The sequence below is a fragment of the Silurus aristotelis genome (assembly GCF_946808225.1).
Source record: "Silurus aristotelis genome assembly, chromosome: 18".
NCBI classification, from domain to species: Eukaryota; Metazoa; Chordata; class Actinopteri; order Siluriformes; family Siluridae; genus Silurus; species Silurus aristotelis.
This window is the reverse complement of record NC_139591.1, coordinates 17947491-17969558: the sequence shown is the minus strand read 5'-3', so window position 1 is coordinate 17969558 and position 22068 is coordinate 17947491. Positions and strand designations below refer to the sequence as shown.

Genomic DNA, 22068 nt, shown 5'->3' with positions numbered 1-22068 from the left:
CAGTTATGCCCCCCAAGCCAGCTAGAGCTGCAAGATGCCACATGGCAGCCATCCAAACCTCCACCAGGAACATAAATCATCTGCAGCTATTGCACGGGTTTCCGTAAGGTCACCGCCCGAGCGCTTCCAAGGCTTCATATTTTATTTTGAAAGTTGAACTTCCTCAGAAGGTAGTGTGATGATGAATATTTGATGTTCCAGATGCAGAAATCGCTCGGTGACATGAATGTTGCCACTAACCGAACAGCATGGGGAGGATACACAGGTTCTTCTACGGTATTTCATCTGCATGGGATTTTATATAATATATAAGTTGAAATATGGCAACTACACTACCACTAAGGGTGTCTCATGTGTTCCTGTGTGTCCTTAGTTTTGAGAACTTGCTCTTCTACGAATCATTTCATTTCATTACTCTGTTGAATAATATTTTATAGACCCTTTAAGCTCTTCTACAAAAAAAACAAACAAACAAAAGAACCCTTTGAGATACATGGAACTATTTCTTTCTGGGTTTTTGAACCCAAATTTGGTCCAGCAAACTGTGTGTTCATAAAACCGATGACTGAAAATGGTGTTTCCCGTTGGTGAAACCTTTAAAATTGTTGCCACATACAATACCTGCAGCTTGTACATACAATTAGAAATAAAGAGCTCTCACAGGAGCTTGGATATTGATAGGGTCTTTGCTTCCATAAATGAATTCAGCTTGAAACCCTTTCTGATAAGAAAATACTTCAGGTTATCAGGTTCAACACACTGAAAGTTGAAGAGGTTTACCAAACAAGCTAGAAAACCTCTTGTTTTTTCCTTTTCTAAAAAAAAAACAATGCACAAGAAACAAACTAAAGAAAGTTTTCCAGACTTTCAGACATGTGAAGGTGAAGTTGTTTCTTTCTGGTCCAGAAAAAAAGAAAATGTGGTACTGAAAATTAGAGGTCGACCCGTTAATTAGTTTAATCCTTGCCGATAGTTACAACAGCGACCTCTAAGGGAAGAATCGATGACTGCATGCGCAGTACACGCGAGACTGCAAGCTAATATTATATTTATTGTTTATAATTTATTCATTATATATTAATATTTATATATACAATAATAAATAAATATCATAAATAATACATCCTTTTCTAAATAATAAATCCTATAATAAATAATACATCCGATTTATTGCATGTAGCACATTTTCATGATTCAGAACTGAATCCAAAAATTCTGTAGTATTCTGTATAACTACGATTGATTAATCGATTACTGGCATGGACGATCCAACCTAGCTATTGGTACTGGTAAAATTCACTTTCGATCGACCTCTAGTGAAACTGGTGTTCCCTTTGTTTAGACCGTTAAAAATGTTCTGTACCAACAAACCCCCCAAAAAAACCCTAATAATTATTACATTACATGTAGAGCATTCGGCAGATGCCCTTATTCAGAGCGACTCACAGTTATCTCAGTTATACAGTTGAGCAAATGAGGGTTCAGGGCCTTGCTCAAGGGCCCAGCAATGCAAGCTTGGTCGGGCTTAGATGTGAACCCATTACCTTCTGACTTGTCGAATCAAATTGCACGGGCAAGCACTGTCCACCAAGTAAAGTAAAAGTGAAACGGTGGTATACTTCCCACTTTTTTGTGGTCCAACCCTCTCGAAAAATCTCGAAGACAATGGTAATCATAATTAACCTTTTGAATGTTGGAATATTTGAATGTTAATTATAGTTAGAATACTTGGGGGAGGGTCTAATGTCCAAAGATTTCCAATAATGGTAATGACTGATGGTAACTAAGGAGGGCCCAGGTTTGGGGAGTTTTCAATGTATAAAAACAGGAGGAAATGCCAGGTGTGGTCAGACCATCGATGTCATGACATTCGGATGCTCTCGGGTTGATTGTGGTTTTCCGCAATAAACTCTACCTTTGCTCTACTCATCTAAGTGTCTTGGCTTCTTTTGAAGAGACTACTTTACATTTATTTTGAAAGTCCCAACTAACGTCGGAAGCAGATTCTTGTATGAGAGACAAGAAATTTCCGACAAGTCCAACCATCTCATCCACTGAGCGACCACTTCAAAGTCAAGTACCAAGACAAGTTCTTTTCAGTTGTAAACAGGTTATGGCAGGTTTCTCAACTGTTCTTTCAAGTTCGTATTGAAATTATAAGGTCTTAGTTCTAAAATAAAAGGTTCAACCTGGAACCTTTTCTGAAAGGAATACACTTTGTAGTAGACGTATCTAACCAGAAGCATTACATTTTGCCTGGAAAACCACTTAAGAACACTTAACTGTGCTACATGGAATATGAAGCCATAACGTACCATTATATTTGATATTTTCAAAACCAGGTGAAGTTAGGAAACAAAAATAGTGCTGATTCTGCGTAAACCATAAAAGCTTTATGTAAAACTCTTTATCAAAGTGTTTCCTTATCATAAAGGGTTCTATTTAGAAGGCCCTCCTGGTCCTATGTACAGTTCAGAAAAAAACTGACGCCACTGTACCTGTCCTGGAAATGGTCTACTTTGGTTTTAGATGGTCTATTTTAATAATCCTGCTGAGGGAAACCCCCTCAGATGTTCTATGTAAAACCTTACAGGAACAATTCCAACTATAAGTAACCACTGAATGAGCGAAATGATTGTAACCGGACTTAATGAAAACTCTAGGACTTTGGATTGCATGAAAGGATGTAGAAATGAGTAATTGTCCTGGTCTAACAGACCTGCTTTCACTGCTTTGCTCCTTCTTGTCGCCTCCTCTCAGCCATTTCCTCAGGAGGGAGCGCCTGCGGCACGGTGAGGCGCTAGGCGTAGATGAGACTGAGCCGACCGCATCCTCGTCGCTCGATGGTGTGATCTCAATGGATGGGAGCTGCAGATACTCCTTAGAACCCTCTGTTGGCTCCCTTTCACTCTGAACATTCTTCATTCGACGCATCTTGAAGCGCTTGCGCCGCAGGGACAGACTGGGGGAGGTGGGATTTTCTCCAGTGGCACATCCATGCTGATCCACATCACAAGGAGCCTGCACTTGCAGTGCCGGGAGTTGCAGAGTTTCACTCATGGTTGTGCTTTTTTTTTGTCTCAAGTGTGCATTACTCCACAGTCAAAGGCGATGAGTTCTTGGGTTTGTATTCTGCATAAATGTTAGCGCTAGGGTAGGCTATAAAGTATAAGCCAACTTTATGAAGATCTAGAGGATTGTTTAGGATAAAGTATTCCAGCATGGAACTTTTTGGACATCAATCCTAATGATCCATTCGAGAGAGGAACTGGTCAGTACATCCTCGCTCTCACTATGGGCGTAGATTCTTTCCATATTACATGTTAATGCACCTTGGAAGACGAGTTTCCGAATCTTTATTTCGATACCATATAATTCCATTCTTTATTGGAACACCATTTCAACCTTGACTTTGAAGATTCTTGACTCTAGGTTAGGCTTTCCGAAGCACTTCGTTGCAACTTGCTTGTTTTTTGCAGTTGCTAACAGAAATTCACAGACACCCTAAAGATCAGATGAAGGTTAAAGGGTAGTGCTTAACATCACATAACCTAATGTTTACACACATATTAGACATGCTATCTTGCAGACCACACAAAGTTAAGACATGAAACTAGCAGAAGCTCCAAGGATAGAAAAAACATTTCACTGAAAACAACATACTTGCAAGTTCTTGCTCTTGCTCTGCTATAGCTCATTAGTCATTGCTTTGGAGTCTAGGTCAGGGCAGATACCCCTGCATATCTGTACACATTGATTAGGGGTTAGGGTTTATATCTGTACACATTGGTTCAGGGTTAGGTTTTGTGTACTGAAATGAAACACGGCTCAAAGGATTTTACCTCGGCATAAAGGCTATTGATTTTACAGAGGGAAAGGTTATTAAGTCGATACTAATTAGTATATAATACAGTAGATGACTTGCTTTTACACTCAAATGCTATAGAAAGAAACCTCTTGACTGCTGTTTCTGCACCGCATTGTGTTTGTTTACTCTCGGTTATAGTTTTTATAGTCCTCTTTGCACAGTACTGTATATTCAGAGTATACAGTAGGTTTACTGGTTAGCGCTATCTTATGTCATGTGTATTGTCCCACACTATCTTGTGTTAACTTGTGTTGCCTGTTTGTCTGTACTGTTTTTCGTCTGCACTGTTTGAACTAGGTTGCAGTTTAAGTAGCTTTATGTTATGTGTTGTTGCTCTATGTTGTTTAGTGTAGCACCAGGGTTCTGAAAGAACGTTGTCTCTTTTTACTGTGTACTGTGTACCACTGTGTATAGTAGAAATGACAATAAAAGCCACTTGACTTGACTTGAGTTAGCATAGTATTAAGACCACTCACACCCAATCCCAACCAAGAGCTATAGTTAAAAACAACCTAAAACTCAAAAGAAAGAAAAAGCACATAAAAGTAAAATTAATGCAAATCAGATCGACACAAATCAAAGCTAATTATTCACCAACTCAATCAAGAGAGCATAAACCCCCCAAATAAACCTATGAATGTCAAATCACCTTAAATGAACTAAACTCTTACCCAATTTAATTAAATCGAATCAACAGAAATACACTTTGCCATGACTGAATAATCACAGCAAGCACACACAACAACAGAGGTCGACCAATTCATCCACACCGATCCAAATTTTCCGGCTTCTGGTCAGCTGCCATTACGAGAGCGGCCTCTAGGGGCGCATCACTGACACCATGTGCTGTTTGTTTTTCACACGTCAGACTGCATGCTGCATGGAGAGCGCTATATTATATTTATTATTTATAATGTATGAATGATATAATTATATTATTTTATTCATATTTATTTTATTAAGCACAGTTTCATGATTCAGTATTAAATTTTATTTTTGTAATGAAGTTCAGTACAATTTAACGTTTTGTTTGTATTTTTTTTATCCAGGATCAATGTGAAAAGCTTCTAGTTAAATGATCGATTATCTGCGAATACGATCAAACCTCGTTATTGGTATCGGTAAAATCCACGATCAGTTGGCCACTACCCAACAACACATAAACTCAAGTGATGACAAATGAAAGACACTCAAACTCAGCTCAGGTTTTGCCCATGTACATTCATCGCCTCCTCAAATATTTTGATAAGGAGCGTGTAAAAAGCCAACGTATGATCAATGGGGCATCCATTTAAAGATTACGGCAACAGCCCAGTCACAAATTCCCTCTCATCTATGATATGATTCCCAACTGTATTTGATCACCATGTCCTTTGGTTTCGCCTCCATCACTGCCTTCATTATTGTGTCCACATTTACCATAGTGTGCCTATGCATTTCACAATATCCACATTAAAATGTATCTATATTTCTAATCCTTCTTCTCAGAGTACTGTATTGCATCGTTTCAGGTGTGTTTTGTCCTCTCACTCCTTTCCATCAATTCTCTCAACACATTGACTGGGTTTTTTTGTTTTGTTTTTTCAGGACACACCATGTACTACAATGATGATTCTTGAATGTTGGCTATAAAACAGATCAAACAGGCACATATGGCCTGAGCAACATGCCTCAGTTGAGATCCCAAACGCCACCGGTTCCCTCTGCAGGATTTCAGGAACAGTCATCAATGGATTCATACTGAGCAGCACAGGAGATGGATATGTGCTCTAACATGCTCTAGCCCCTTTACCGCCTCATTCTGCTAGCTCAGGACTAAATGTTAGCTGTGTATCGTTGTATTTCAGCACTATTATAATTTATATATGATTTTTATAATCCAAAAAAATCCTTAGTAACAAGAAGGCAATATTCTTGTTATAAAAAATAAATGCAGCATGTTCTATAAGGATATTTAGTAGAGATGTAATGGTACACTCTTTCGTACCAAACTATATTACGGTAAACGTGTACCGAATGCGATTCCTGTTTTACGTGCGGAACATAGTTGAACTCTGAGTTCCCCTTACGAACATATTAAGTGCCGGACCACAAGTTTGTTTAGTCTTCGCCTCACAATCGCAAAAATAAAATATCCAAAAATGAAGTATAATAAATTAAATTGATGCAATACACTTTTTTTATTATAATGTTTAAATTTAGTATACATCCGTATCGCTTAACTGTCGTTACAAACGATTTCACACATGCGCAAAAAAATCTGAGTTTCCTCACATGGGCAGTACAAATCGTATTTCTGGGACAAATCAATTAGTGCAGTGTGACTGTTTAGAGATATGAACATATTCTTAATTTAATCAATATAATAAAGAAGTCTAAGAAAATTTTTTTTAAAAAATATGATGTTCACAAATGTTAATAATAAATAACGTTAATAAAAAACGACAAGCAATTTAATGTTTTGCATATCTACCGAAATTTACCCGAAGCGTGACTTAAAAACTGAAGTACGTAGCAAACCGTGAATTTTGTGTACCGTTAAACCCCTAATATTTAGTCATCGTTGGTCCATGCCAAGCTCTAAAGTCCCTAACCCTAACCCAAGTCCTCCAAAACAAATGTGTGTAAGGTGACAAGGATTAGGGAGGTCACACTATTTTGCATATCACACACACACACACACACACACACACACACACACACACACACACACACACACACACACACACACACAGTAAAGCTCACTATTTAACAGCAAACCAGCAAATAACATTACAACTGCTATCCACCACCAGTGTATATGTAATGATCAATGTGCAGTAAATGCAATACATGATCTTTTATACAATAAAATCAACTTTGATTGTGAAATTATTGGTTATGAAAAGGAGCCCAAATGGATATACAATATGTCCAAATAGATTTATTTTAATGACGCTTATTATGCTTTTTAATGTTTCATCTTGTACTGTTACGGATTGTTTTATATCCATTCGCTGATTTCTGCATGCTGATAATCACTTAACCACTAAACGTTATTTTCACATGATGATGCATATCACAGATTTTGTACAAGTGTGTAGTGTCATATTTATACCTCAGTGAAACAGGAAGTGGCATAGCAAAACTACTTGTATAGTTTGGTGTTATAAATTGCTGTTCGCTGTTACAATAAATTCCACTGTTCTGGGAAAAGGTACAGTAGATTTTGGAGTGTGCTTGTGGAGATTTGTGCTTATTTATATACAAAGGTGTTAGTAGTCAGGTACTGATGTACAGTGAGGAGGCCTGAGGTGCAGTCAGTGTTCCTATTCATCCCAAAAGTGTTCAATAGGGTTGAAATCAGAGCTCTATAGCAGGCCACTCAAGATCTTCCCATCCAATCCAATCCAACCCCAGTTTTGCCCATAGTGTGTGTAATAAATTATATATGAAGCAGGTGTGCTTAGTCAGAGGAAGGTAAGCAGGAAATGACGAGTCATGTGATGTATCAGTTGATACATTTTCTAGTGGAGGATTGTTGGCAATGAAGTTTGCGCTTCCAGGTGATTTAAAGTTACATAAAATGATATATTTGTGAGCAATATATAAGCTGAACAACAGTACAGTGCAGTATATTCGTTTTTCTCTGTCAGTTGTGTTGCTTGTATAAAGTACATGCATGCAGCATTTCTAAAATATATACAGTGTAACTGCATTAGATGTGACTATAAACCTGAATAAGAGCTTGCAATACACAAATGAACTGCAATAAAGTCTAATAAAATAGACTTAATAATTGCAAAACACTGTGAAGTATGCAGTTCTACCCAGTGAATTTATACAATATACAATATAACAGCAATATCCTGCAATTCATTAAAAAAGTTTAATTGTGTATGTAATATACAGTATACCTAGAACTTTAGTGCATCTAATTAAAAAGGCTGCAATGATAACAAATATTTATTTGCTCAAAAAAAGAAACTCACCAGAACTTGTGTTGTTAATAAAGTTCAATGTGAAAGCATCTCTGTCATGTTTCTGATCCTAAAACCGATACCGTTATTTATTTATTAATCGTCTGCATGGCCATTTTCAGTTCCTCTTTCCTTTCCTCAGACGAGTCCACTGCTCAGAGCACGCAGGGGTGAAAGTGTCACAAAAAGTTTTAAATCTATATATTTTTTATATAAACTTGTAATCAGTACACTTTTTTTTTTTTTTTTTTTTACATAAGATGCGTCTATCGTTTTAATATATCTAATAGTTTTCACGTACACTAAATTTAAAATGAACTGTGCCCCCTCTAACTGTTCCCCATCTGAGTTGTGTTGAATATGAATATTTTGTGTTGTGTGATGTGTTTCACAAATATAATTAGTATAAATTATATTAGGCTTTACATAGAATAAATAATGCTACTTATTTGTTTAAATCTATAAGCGATAAATTGCCTTTTATGCCAAATGTTTAATATGACAATATATCAATAAATCTGGGCAGCTATAAATATATATTTTTATTTATAAACTACATCGTATAGGGTTACCAGAAATAAGTGTGTATTATATATAGAGTGTGTATGTGTATATGTATATGTACACACATTAGGAGTGTAACGGTAGACGTATTCATACCGGAATTTCGGCTTTTGGTTCAGTACACACTTAATCCTTTTTTCCGCATGAAGCATAGTTACAATCTGACTTCCCTCAGGAACAGATTAAGCGGTGGACCACAAGTTTGTTTTTGTTTTTCATAATTATTATTATTGAAAACATACCCAACTTTTTAATTTAATATTAATTATATATATATATATATATATATATATATATATATATATATATATATATATATATATATATATATATATATATATATATATTAGAGCTGTGAAAATGTACACATTAGGGTGTACTTAATTTTGCTGCCAGCTATTTAGACAATAATGGCTGTATCTTGAGTTATTTTAAGACTCTAAAATATATTATTATAAATGTTTTTTGTTTTTTTTCCCCCCCTATATTAGGGATGTGCGTCTCAGTAAGTGTTATTATTCTTCAAAATGTATTTTCTGTTATATATTGGGGGCTCGGGTGGTTAAATAAATAAAGAATCTATTAATAATAATATAAAAATTTCAATTAAATAAATGACAATAATTCATAATTGTTTTTTAAATACTGGTATCAGGTCATTTACTTCAGCAAGACCGGATAGCATTATATATGTCATTGCTTATAAACAACAACTATAAAATATTATTAAGCTCAATATTACACATGCATTAATGACAGCGCTGTGTGATCCCCGTGCTGCATGTTTGTAAGTCATAAATGAATTATGGCTCACTTTCAATTATCAGTGCACAAGACATTAGTCTTTATGCTAGGAAACGATGATTAAACATAAATTATAAATAACTGTATGCGCCTTAAAAGAAGTGGATTAATCCAACAAAGAACGTATGATTTTGGGTGGGGTCGTATACCAGATCTATTTGCTAGTCTATGCCTTTTTTTCCCTGACATTTCCAATTTCGTTCTGCTGCACCAGCATTTCTATCTGCTTTCACACACACATACATTATACTCCACTCCGCTTGCAAAAGTGCCAGAGCTACAGTACTTTGTTTTCAGCCCCTTTTTTTTTTGCTTCACATGGACTGCTTATATAACAGCCTTACATAAACCCATAGACACTCTCTTTGGATTGGCATGTGGGTGGAACTCGAAAAGAGTGCTAGTTTGCATGGTACTGTAAAAAAAAAGAAGAAAAAAACTTCAGTTGATTTCCAAATTTTGATTTGCATAATAAAATTTTAAACCAGCTTGACAGCAGAAAAGCTAAAAAAAAAAAAGTGGGCTTTAAATTGAGCGTTGTGGGATATCAAACCATGTTTAATATATAACCACGTATACAAATTAATTTCTCTATCTAAGAAGCTTATGAAAGCTAAAAAGCCTTAAATACCCAAGTACTTCAGAATCCATTGAAGACCTTGAATAACCCTAAAGGAATCTTCATAAGTTCTTTAACTCTTTCAGAAGATTAGGGATACTTTGGCTCCTAAAAATGGCATCTAGTTAAAACAATTTTTGGTTTATGGTAAAATACTCCTGGAAGTTAATGCCGATTGACAGACACCCAAATCCAGAGCGACTTACTGAGAGTTTGGGGCCTTGCTCAAGGGCCCAGGAGTGGCAGCCAGGCAGAGCTGGAATTTAAACTCATGACTTTCTCATCACAAGTCCAACGTCTTAACGGCTGGAGGGCCACCATAGCCTATTAGGTCTCCATACACCCAAGGATCCTTTGTGAAAAATGCTTTAGGCTCCCAAAACCTTGTGTATGAGCGTCATGAGCGGCCAAAGCCCATTGATGCACATAGGGAGCAAAGTCTGGCCGGTGTGGTAGGATCCAACAGATGATCTGCTGTAGCTCAAATTAAAGTTAATGCTGTTAATGCTCGAAGGGTCAGGACTGTTCTGGCAGCAAAAGGGGGACCAACACAATATTTTCAGGTGTCCATAATGTTATGCCTGATCGATGTTTATAGGATTACATAGGGTTCTTTGTTCATAAAAAAAGTAGGTTCTCTTATTGGACAAACCTTAGGTGTTTTCAAACACACTCATAGAAAAGTGTTTTTTAAAGAGTAAGGATTTGTAGATAAAAACTAGTCAGCCATTTAGAAGATTCTACATAAAACTTGCTTTGAGCAACCAATGAACTGTTGGTCTAGAATGCATGCTATGAAACAATTCTATAAATATTCTTTTAATATTTTACCAATATGATTGTTCTTAGCACTTTAACACTTTCTAACAGGGAAAAAATCTGCTGTTAAGTTCTGGGTTCTCAAAATGGACATTTACCAAAGCCCTAAGATTCTCCTAATAAACTCCTGTTAACTGTGTTTTTGGTTTTTTTTTAATTTAGCATTCTTTTGATAGTTAAGGGTTCATCATCACAAAAAGAGCTACAGTATACAGATCACTTTTAGATAGAGCAGCACATGCTGCCGGGGTCTACACAAGAGCTTTACAGATTTCCTCAAGGTTTCTTTTCTGTACAGTAGCTTCTTATATTTATTGCCACATGGATCCTTCTACATAATGTTTTATGTAGAACTTACATTTACAACATTTGGAAGATGCCCTTATGGAGAATGACTTACATTGATCTCATTTATGCAAATGAGCAACTATGGGGTTAAGGGCTTTGATCAGGGGCTCAGGAGCTGCCGTTTGGTGTGGCTTAGATTTGAAATCACTACCTTTGAATCCAAAGCCCTAACCACAGATTTTCTTCCTCCTTATATCAATTATGCTAAAAACCCACAAGTTAGGTTCATGCTGTTATTGTCCTACAAGATTTTAATCAAAACCAAGTCAAAAAATGAAGCACTCAGCAGGATTCTACATCAAGCCTTTAAGAAATAGACTGATATAAGCCTTAAGAATTACAATATTAAAAATGTTAAATAATATAACGCTCAAGTTTCCTGCATCACCTCTGGGCTATAAGGTGAATCTGTCTGTAGAGGAGGACTGATTACAGTCAGAGACACAATGTAAAAAAACCTCTCTTTAAAAACGATTGTTTATAGCCCAATTGCACAAAGATACTAATTCCGGATTTGATTGTTGGTGTGTGATAAGGAAGGCCATCTGTTGGAGTGTGAACTGTAATTTGGTCAGTATGAGGGCTTCAGGGTGAATCACAGTAAACACCACAACCATCTGTGACACACAGCAACACTAGACACTAGCGACAAGCCCAAATGATCAACAGGCTTAATTTCTCCAATAAACATGATCAACGGCAACAAATTAAATACGCTATCACAGAGAGGTTACCTTCAAAACATTTGAACATTCCTCAGTTTTTTATGAATGATATTTCAAGCATCCAATTTATAGCATCAGCACATTTACACGTTAAAAAAGTTACTTCCTCTTATTATTTTTGTTACAGCAGCTATAATAAGCCTCATGCCTTATCTGTATCTTTCTTTCTTTTAAAGGTCATGAGAAAAAAAACAATTTAGCTTGTTGCGTTGCCAAGAAACCGCAAAAGTTTCTGAAGATGTGGGATTTCTGTGTAAAAAAGTTCCATCTTTAACTCTGACTGTTTCAAAGCTCTGACACTGGAGACCTTCTTTATACTCATACTGCACACAAGCAAAAAGCCAAGCTTGTAGTGCCACTGTAACATCAACCTCGCATCAAGATCGCTAGAATTAGAATGTTTTGCACCAGAAACAGCGTAGCAGTTTTTTTTAATGCTGTGTTAACAATAATGGGGTCCATACAGTGTTTAAACGAGGAAAGAGATTCATTATGAAGCACTGAGAGAATTTTTAACCAGGTCTCGTTCAAATTATGCTAGCAAATCTTTAGCGGGAAAATCTAATTAAAGCTTCATCAAGCCAAATTAGAGTTCCAAAGGAGAATCTTTCACTTTGGTTTTATTTTCACCACAGGGCTGTAGAATGATCAGGAAGCAGGAGCAGGGATGTAGTTGTGGCTTTCAGGTTTATATTATTGCACTCAACCTAACATACATTATAAATAGATTAAAATTAGCATACACCTGATCATAAAATTGGCATGACATTTTGGAGTTTGCTTGTGAAGATTTTGCTCATTCATGTGTTGAGGTACAAGGTAGTAATGTAGGTGAGGTGAGGAGGCCTTGGGTGCAGTCAACATTGCAGGCAACTCAAAATCTTCCACACAAACCCATGTGAACATATTTTCATTAAGCTGGCTTTGGGCATTGTCGCACTGGGACGGGTTTGCAAAAAAAGGCTGGAAAGGCTTGATGTTCCATTACTTTTGGGCATATAGTGTATTACCACAGGGACATGATTAGGTCCCTTCACATAATCCAAATTTATGAGAGGAGGCTACAATGCCAGTGCTTTATCACACATAAATTACATTTTCACGACACAGGAGTTTAACCTTTGCGGCCTCTGGCCATATTGGCTTCAAAACAGAGCCTGGCAGAGGGAAAGAGATTTATTTTGTAAGTAAAAACAGGAACTAGTTTGATTCTAAAACATTTCTCAACAATAAATGTATGTAAAGGTATGGTATGCCATTCTTTACTAAATAATACGTGATTAGCCTTGGTTGATTGCTATGGTTACTTTTTAGAAGGAAATTCAGGCCAATTTTTGAAACGCATTGCAAATTGTATTTGCAATTGCATTTTTCATAGCTGGACGCATAAAGTGTGACATAATCCAAACGCAATTGCAAATCTTCCAATAACGTTTGCGTTTTCATTAAGTGTGGTGCAGCAATAGCAATTTAGGGTAGTAACTATGGAAGGGTATTCTGGGCAGTTTTCAAAGTCCATTTGCGACTGTATTTCCCGTGACCATGTCATATTTACAGTATCTTACATAAATGAGTACACCTCTCACATTTCAGCAACCATTTAGTACAGTTATAACGGAGAAAGGCACCGAAAAACCCTCCGTAAGTCGAAATGTTTTAAGTCGATACCAGTAACTACTCTATGATGCAAAGACATAGTGTGGAAGATGGTGGAGAGCGATAAGCCAGTTTCACACAAGATCGCGGTCACACATGCCGGCTTCTCTTTTACGCGTGATACGCAGTTTCTCCTCAAGACAAATTGTTCTCCTCCCCTTTTTTTTTTTTCCACCAGCAGGAGAAGTACTTTTGCGTTTTTCAGCCATGGTAAGATAGTAGCGAACAGTATAATAAACAGAAGAAACACGAGAACGCACAAGAACACTGAACACGTCTTAACCGGAGGAAGACACGCTAGCTACAGAGCTTTGTGGGTCCACCAACACATGCCTGCCAGACACCCTTTTTCCCCCACTGTTTGCAGCATTGTCAAATCCATTGACCACACGCAGATTTGGATTTGGATTTTTCCTGACCGTCGTATCTCCGAAATTTCGTAAGTCGATACGTCGGGGTCTGACTGTACATGCCTTTCCTTTTGAAATTTAGCAGTCACTGTGCGTTCGCAAAAACTGCCCGGAATATCCTTCTACAGTTACTACCATAAATTGCTGTTGCTATATCGCACTTAATGAATTATGTATTTCCTATAAAGGCATGACCCAAGCTGTTTTATTACAACTCTAATCTGATATTACAGAAGCACTTGACTTACTGATTAATCGCCAATTGAGCGTAAATGACATGAGCGAATGATTCATCTCCCTTCCGTCATAACCTGATTCGATAACATTAAATTCCTCACCCAAACACAATCCATCATTGTTGTATCCATCGTTGGCTTAACACCGATCCTTTCACCCGGATTCCCTTCACAAATCAGCTCTGAGAATCAAATCATGTTCAATCCAATCGAATTACTAGAACTGAAACGAGTTCATTCGTTCCGGCCCTCCACAGCGCCGTTCTTGGCTTCTTCGCCTCATGCACTGTTGCAGGACAATAACTCCTACTCTTATTGCTATGGCTTTATTCATTAACTTTATTTCCCAGCATGCCTTTTTGCCCTATCGCTAAATAAAACGTTCGCTGTAAATAGAAATATTGAATAAATAATTAGACATAGAAAGCAATCTGATGATAATGATTATGAAGTGAAAGGATTCTAAAAACAGATTGCTAAAGATGCATCATGATTTATGCTAAATAATTAAATCGATGTTTTGTACCCGAGGACGCCTGACAACCTATGATCGTCAGTGTGCATTGTTGTAGAAGTTCCTGTCAGTGCAGGTTTTGCCAGCGATGATGACGAGCTTGTTAGGAACGATTTTTTCCACTACAGCCTAGTAAGCTTCAAATTATTCATCAGACATTTACTATAGACACGGTGTGACTAAACAGCCCAAAGTTACTCGTTTTCCAAGATGGTGACAATGAAATGTTTGGAAAAGAAAGCAGGGCAGATCTCAGAAGCTCCACTAGAGTGCGGTCCAAACAGAATAGAGTGGCAAATAAAAAGGAAAATCTTTTTGACAAATTGCTTTTTTTAATGCCTCAATGAATGTGCCTGGTAAAAAATGCAAAAACAAATAAAAATCAATATTAACAATATTATTATATTAAACGAAATAAGAAGAATCTAGAAGTTGCTTAAATCTTGTGGGAGGCCATCAGGGCCAGCAGGGCCTTCTCTGCTCGGACTAAACACTATCAGAAACGCTGACAGTTTAATATATTTTTTTTTTTACATGAATTTGTATAAGATTATACTCAATAGTCTTGATTTCATAGCTTTTCTCTCGGTTGTGCTGCTACCAGCACCGCTTCTGGGCATGAGCAAGCTAGGTGGTCGAAAGAGGCACAACCAGCTGGGAAGGTGCTAGCGAGCACCCCCTGCCTCGCCGCCACCCTGTTCGACCTCAAACATTTAACTTATTAGTTTTTTATAATGTTTTTTCTGCTTAAGGTTAATATACAGTATATGCTAACGTACATAAATTCTGCCAGTTTCACAATGATTATTTAATGTGTTTGACTTTTTTTAAAGAAGGTTGCGAATGATTTTGTATGGTGTGGGGGCGGAGCATTGTGGTTTAAGGGCGGAGCCATTGGGGATGGGCGGGGTGACAATATAGATCTTGCCTAGGGTGCTAAAATGGCTAGAAAACAGCCCTGCCGGCTTCTAGTAGTACAAGTTTCTATCCAATCAAATTTCTGCCATCACGTGTTGCCAGAGTCAAATAAATCTGCCTCGAGGTGTTTAGAATCAACAATGCAAACGCCTATAGTGTAAAGTACATATAACAATTTAACTGCTACATTAACCAATCAGATTTCGAGGTGACTGCACTGGGGGCCACCTAGCAGGCATACAATAACATTAGCATTTAAAATTTTTTTGATTGGATTGTCAAACAGTTCTCTAGTCAGTGCTCACAAACTGCATCTGTAGCAAAATGCACAAAGTAAAGACGTAATAGCTGTTTTGTTTTTTTTATTCCTCAATGACTGGCAAAAGAGAAGAAAACAATTTGGTTGAAGATATACATAAAAGACCATTTTCAAAAAGGACGTTTTCAAAAATCTTTATCAGGAAAGGTCAGTCAAAACAGTTGTTAAGCTTTTTCATGAACCATTTATACTTTTCGTATTCTTTCCTGTAGAATTTGCACAAAAACACAAAATTTGCATTCTTTTGTAATCCCCAAATATAAACCGCACCCACTGAATTTGACAAAGATTTTTATTTTGAACATAAATAAGCCACACCTGTCTATAAGCCGCTAAAGCTAATGAACTTACACAGTTTTAATGAAAGACAGTGCCTGGTACACGGCTTGTATCTAAATAATAGCCTACCAAGAAAGTCATTGTTCACTGTCTTCCTCCTTCCTTTCATAACAATTTCTGTCGGGAGTTTTTCTTTTGGCATCGTCATGCGTTTAAAAATCACCATCGGTGAAGCTTTTCTCCCGATGCCGTGCAGCTCAGAACACAGGTAAAGTGCGTTTTTTCATGTTTGGTTGTTTTCAGCGTGACGAATGATTCGCATTTCCTGTAGACAGTCCGAGTGAGCGGCAGGTCAAACGTCAGAGGAACCTCATCCATATTTATGATGTGGTGCGGCCAGATTCAGTGGGAGGGCGATTTTAATATAAAGAGTTTCATTGGTTCACCTGAACCCGTTTGGCAATTTCATTGGTCTAATGTTACGAGGCTCAGTTTTTTTACTTGAAGCTTGTGAAACCGGGAAAAACCCAGGAAAAATCCATAAATTAGCCGCTTTATTGTTTAAGCCGTGGGGTTCAAAGCATGGGGAAAAAAGTAGCGGCTTATAGTCCAGAAAATACGGTAATTCTCACTGCATTAGATACCTGTTAGTAATGCAGCAATCTGTTATACTGCGTTTCTCTATAAAAGTATATCATTTCTATAGCCGTGGCATCATAATGATGGTATTAAGAGGTCAATTGAAGTCAGGTAGAACAACACTGAAGGTCTAGGTGTGAAATACATGGCATGCCACTGCACATGTAGTGTTTTGTTTTGTTTTGTGTAGTGTTTAAACAGTTTTACAATCATGCAACCTTGCAGTACTTAAACTTTCTTTCGGCTTCTCCCGTTAGGGGTCGCCACAGCGGATCCTCCGCACGTTTGATTTGGCACATGTTTTTACGCTGGATGCCCTTCCTAACGCAACCCTCCCCAATTTATCCGGGCTTGGGACCGGCACTAAGAGTGGCTGGGGATGGTTCCCTGACCGGGAATCGAACCCGGGTCGCAGCGGTGGGAGCGCTGCATCTTAACCACTAGACCACCAGGGGACCTGCAACCTTGCAGTACTTGTTCCTCATTAAATCCTTTAATCCAATAAAAAAAAGTCTTCTTACTTCTTGTCTGATACTAGGTGGCAAGTAAAAGCATCACTTCTTTAAAAAAGTATTGTGCTCGTCTATTTAACCCAAACGAAAATTCCGAAGCAATAATGAGGTCACCCTGAAGAGGGATAGTAACATGGAAGAAGGAGATTAATTGAAAACTGGGTCAAAGAAACTAATCAGGATGATGACATACATTCTCTTTAAAAAAAAAGTTATCATGATTTAAATATCGTCTCACGAAGAAATACTGATCGACATGGACAGGGACCTGAGAACACAGGCTCATGGAGGCAATTAAACATGCTGAAAATCGCTCTCTGCGTGAGACCAATTAATGTGCGAGACAAAAAGGGGAGCGACATCGGCCTCACATCGCACACCAGATGGAGAAACGCCATTAAAGCTCTTTCAGGGGTTTACACGCAGCTAGAGAGTCTTAAGACGTTATTTTCATTTCAGAACAAATGATGCAAGTAAGACAGTTATGATTTTCTGCACAGGTGCAAACCTCATTTAATATATGGACATATTAGAAGTTACAGCTGTATGCTGTTCTTTCACAAACTGTTACAACACAGTTTGCACAGAATGTCTTGGATGGATGAGGAAGAATAATATTTTTTTTTCCTTTTCTTAAACTAGGAGACCCAAACCTGTTCCAGTATGACAGTAAGGGTTGCAAAATTCCAAGAATTTCCAAGACTGGAAACTTTCCATTGGAATGAATGGGAAAATATGGGAATCAACAAGAATATATGGAAATTAAAAGGAATTAATGGAAATAAACCGAGAATCTAGAAAATTGCAGGTTAGCCTATAACAGGGAACTTGAATGTAGTTGGAAAAAAATAATTGTAGGATAATCTTGGTTAAAACAACCAGATTTAATTTGCTGCACATTCATCAATCACATGCACACAGCACACTTACTGTAGGACTATATGACTATATGTGCATTCCTCCATACTAAAAAATGTCTGTCTTGGTGAGTATTCACGTAAATTACATAAATATTACATAGATTTAATTTCAAAACTTTCTTGTGTTTTGTTTAAACTATTTTGCAACTAAACTATACCGTTGTAAAAACAAATGCAGTGACTGAGCAGACATTTAAGTGAGATAATACGGGAGGTTGCGTCTATATCAGCTTATGACCAGACAAAATGTTTATATTTGTTTGTATATGACAGTTTATATACATTTCCCTAAATTTCTAATTACAGTAATCCCTCGCCACATCGCGGTTCAGCTTTTACGATCTCACTGTCACCGTAATTTTGTTTTGCGGAATTTTTACTTTATTGCGGGATTTTGTACAGTATATAGGTGATATCGTTAAATGATTTTAATAATTTTTGCGGTAAAATAAGCATTTTCTAGCCTCAAAAATTAAGCCTTCGGAAGAGCTGTAATGCTTTTCTTGGGTATGCAGCACATTTATTTTATTATCATCACCTTCATCATCATTAGTACTGCACACTTAATTCATCATCATATTCATCATTGAAGTTGTATCTTCACTGGTGAGTAACCATATAGAATATTTTGTGTTAAAATTGCGTAGGTTTAAGAATATTGGAAGTGTTTTAGAGCAGAGGAAAGGTTTATAAGAGTGTCGGGACGGTTTATAAAGCCTTAATATATACAGGTATACTGTACTATATACACAGGTTGCCACTTCGTGGATTTTTCGCCTATCGCGGAGGGGGGTCGGGGGGAGGCGTGGTCAGGAACGCAATGCTCGCAAAAGGCGAGGGCTTACTGTACTTCTCATAAATTCCTGGTAAGGTTCTATCTTAGAATGTTTCCAATATTCCCCAGATGAAGCTTCCATGTAAAGTTTCCGGAAAGTTTCCGCTCCTTTGCAAACCTAGTGACTATTACTAGTAGCTACCTAGTAATACTATTCCTCAAAACATTCCCATCTAAGATTTTGGAATTTGTATTGATTGCCTTAATTTTGAGCTTGACCTGTGGTGGACCCAAAGCTTATCCTGACAGCACTGGGAACAAAGTATTTACGGGCTGCAATACACCGGTAATAGGATGCTAGACCAATCGCAAACAGATATTTTTGTATTTTTCAACCACATAAAATATGTATTAATAAGTGTGGCAAAACCATAGAACCTGGAGGAAGTTCCCAGAAACACTGGAAGTACATAGAAACCAACAGCAAACTGTGTTTAGGATCAAACCAGGGACCACAGAGCTACAAGGCAGCAACCCTCACCACTGTGTAACTCTGTTTATAGTCAATCAAGATATTAGAAAGCAGATATTATATAGATATCAAATAGAAGCCAATAAAGTCTTTAGAAAATTAAGATCTGACACCAATTTATTCAACCTCTCCCATCCATTTATGCGTATAAATTGTTTTTGCTAGCTTATGAACTTCATGTGTAACTGTGTTTCTGTTTATCATCATGTTGCAAAGAGCATACAGAACCTCCCAGGTTTGATCCTGAGATCATTGTATTGCTTGTGCAGGCTTCCCAGTTCTCCGAAATTCTACATAAGCGTCCTCTACTGTAGGTTCTCTGGTTTCTGCTCACCTCTAAAATACAGATGGGTAATTTATTTTTATCAGGAAACACACTGGTCTTTTTTTTTTCTTTTTTTTTTTACCAGAAAACAAAGGTATTTCTACTAGGAAACACAGGTCTTTTTAAACTTCTAAACACAGGTCTTTTTTTCAGAAAACACTGGTAATTTTAACAGAAAACACGGGTCATATTTACACTAAGAAACAGAGACCTTCTACCAGGAAACACAGGTTTTTTTGGGGTTTTTTAACCAGGAAACACTGGTCTCTTTTTTTAACCAGCAAACACACTGGTCTTTCTTTTTTAGCAGGAAACACAGCACTTTCTACCAGGAAACACTGGTTATTTTTTAACCAGCAAACACACTGGTCTTTTTCATTTTTACCAGGAAACACTGGAATTTTTTTTATTACCGGGAAACACAGGCCTTTCTACCAGGAAACACAGGTCTTTCTACCAGGAAACACTGGTCTTTCTACCAGGAAACACAGGCCTTTCTCCAGGAAACACTGGTCTTTCTACCAGGAAACACAGGTCTTTCTACCAGGAAACACTGGTCTTTCTACCAGGAAACACAGGCCTTTCTCCAGGAAACACTGGTCTTTTTTTAACCAGCAACCACACTGGTCTTTTTTTTTTTTTTGCAGGAAACACAGGTCTTTCCACCAGGAAAAAATAAAAAATTCTTTTTTTTTTACCAGGAAACACAGGTCTTTTTTTTTTTTTTTTTTTTTTTTTTTTTTTTTTTTTTTTTTTTTTTTTTATCAGAAAACACTGGTCTTTTTTTTTTTTTTTTTTTTTTACCAGGAATCACAGGTCTTTCTACCAGGAAGCACAGGTTTTTATTTTTTTCTACTAGCAAACACTTTTCTTTCTACCAGGAAACATAGGCCATTTTTATTTTTACCAGAAATCGACTTGTGTTTTCCAGCTCACCCCAGGTATACAGTAGGCGTGTCTCTTTACCCCTTACATAACACACTTGCAATGCACACCGTCCACATCCAAAATAGGTACACATGCCTTGGTTTAACAGAACATAGTACAATTGATATATCCAATGTACAATTTTCTAACCGTCTGGACTCCAAAGCAATTGATGAGCTGTAGCACTGAGTTTTAAATCTAGTTTGGCCAAAGAAAATGGAAATTAGCCTGGCTGGGACTGATTAGCCAAAAGTGTAGAAAATGAATGCTATTGTGGCTAACAAGTATGAGGGGTGAACAGTCTACAGTTTAGCATGGTGTACAAACATCCGATTGTGTTCTTTAATATGAAGAGGATATCATTAGAGTTCATGTTCTATTTAAGACTTATGATTTTGTTTATGTACATACTTTGGGAGATGAGCATGGGCATGAAGATGATCATTTTTTGAGTACTTGTTAGCAACACTAGATTTAATGCTTTAGTCCAAGTGAACAAAGTGCACTTTGGGTGTACATTCCATTTCTGGCCAAATTTGTCTTTTATCATTGATTATAAAGTCTTAGTATTATAGAAAAACCACACATACACACACACACACACACACACACACACACACACACACACACACACACACACACAAACACAAACACACAGAAAGCAGGAACTTTACCAACATTGTCCTTGGTGTGTGTGAATCAGCATCCGCACCACTGAGCCTGTTCCTCCTCTAATCCCGACAAACACCATGCTCTCGTCCGTTACCTCTGTGCTGAGACTCGCGCTCTCTCAGTTCAGTCGCTCACTCTTTCTTCGTCCCCTCTCTTTCTTTCTCTTATCCGTCCCAGCGTCTCTTTCTGACCTCAGGTTAATCAGTGACGGTGAGATCTGTGCTCGCCCGGGATCGGAAAAAAACATCTACAGCACTGCTTCTGCATCATCTCCTTTTTTCCCTCTCCTACACACTCCTCTTTAGTCTAGGGTCTTTCTTCCTCTTTTGCTTCTTCTTCACATGTCACATCTATTCGTCTCTCTCTCTCTCTCTCTCACACACTCTCTCGCTCTCTCTCTCTCTCTCTCTCTCTCTCTCTCTCTCTCTCTCTCTCTCTTTCAGCCTCTCTTGTTGTCCTTCACCATATACCCCTCCCTCCTATACAGACCTATTCTCTCGCTCTCGCTCTCGCTCGCTCTCTCTTTCTTTCTCTCTCGCCCACACTCTCAATTTGCCTCAAGTCTACTTACCCTCCCCTCTCTCTCTCTCTCTCTCTCTCTCCGTCTTTCCCTCTCATGCCATTATTTTTAACCTATCTTCATCTCACTTCATCTTTCCCCATTCTGTCTTTCTCCATCTTTCCTGGCTGTATCCGTCTCTCAGGCACCAAAACCAAAAGGGAGCTTG

General features: G+C 37.6%; 1 protein-coding gene across 7 annotated transcripts in view; it reads right to left on the bottom strand.

Annotated features, from left to right (window-relative positions):
• gramd1ba (GRAM domain containing 1Ba) overlaps nt 1–21737 on the bottom strand; it is an 82021-nt gene extending 60284 nt beyond the window's left edge. For 3 of the 7 annotated variants that reach the window (XM_083568500.1, XM_083568504.1, XM_083568507.1), the window contains exons 1-2: nt 21325–21737; nt 2720–3465 (exon numbers count right to left, since the gene is read on the bottom strand). In XM_083568500.1, coding sequence (XP_083424626.1) covers nt 2720–3060 — 341 coding nt within the window. In that variant the 5' untranslated portion in view covers nt 3061–3465; nt 21325–21737. Of the gene's footprint in view, nt 1–2719; nt 3505–7839; nt 7918–21324 lie in introns of those variants that run through there. The other 4 variants (XM_083568506.1, XM_083568505.1, XM_083568501.1 and 1 more) reach the window with 4 other exon arrangements.
• Between the last annotated feature and the right edge of the window lie 331 nt (nt 21738–22068).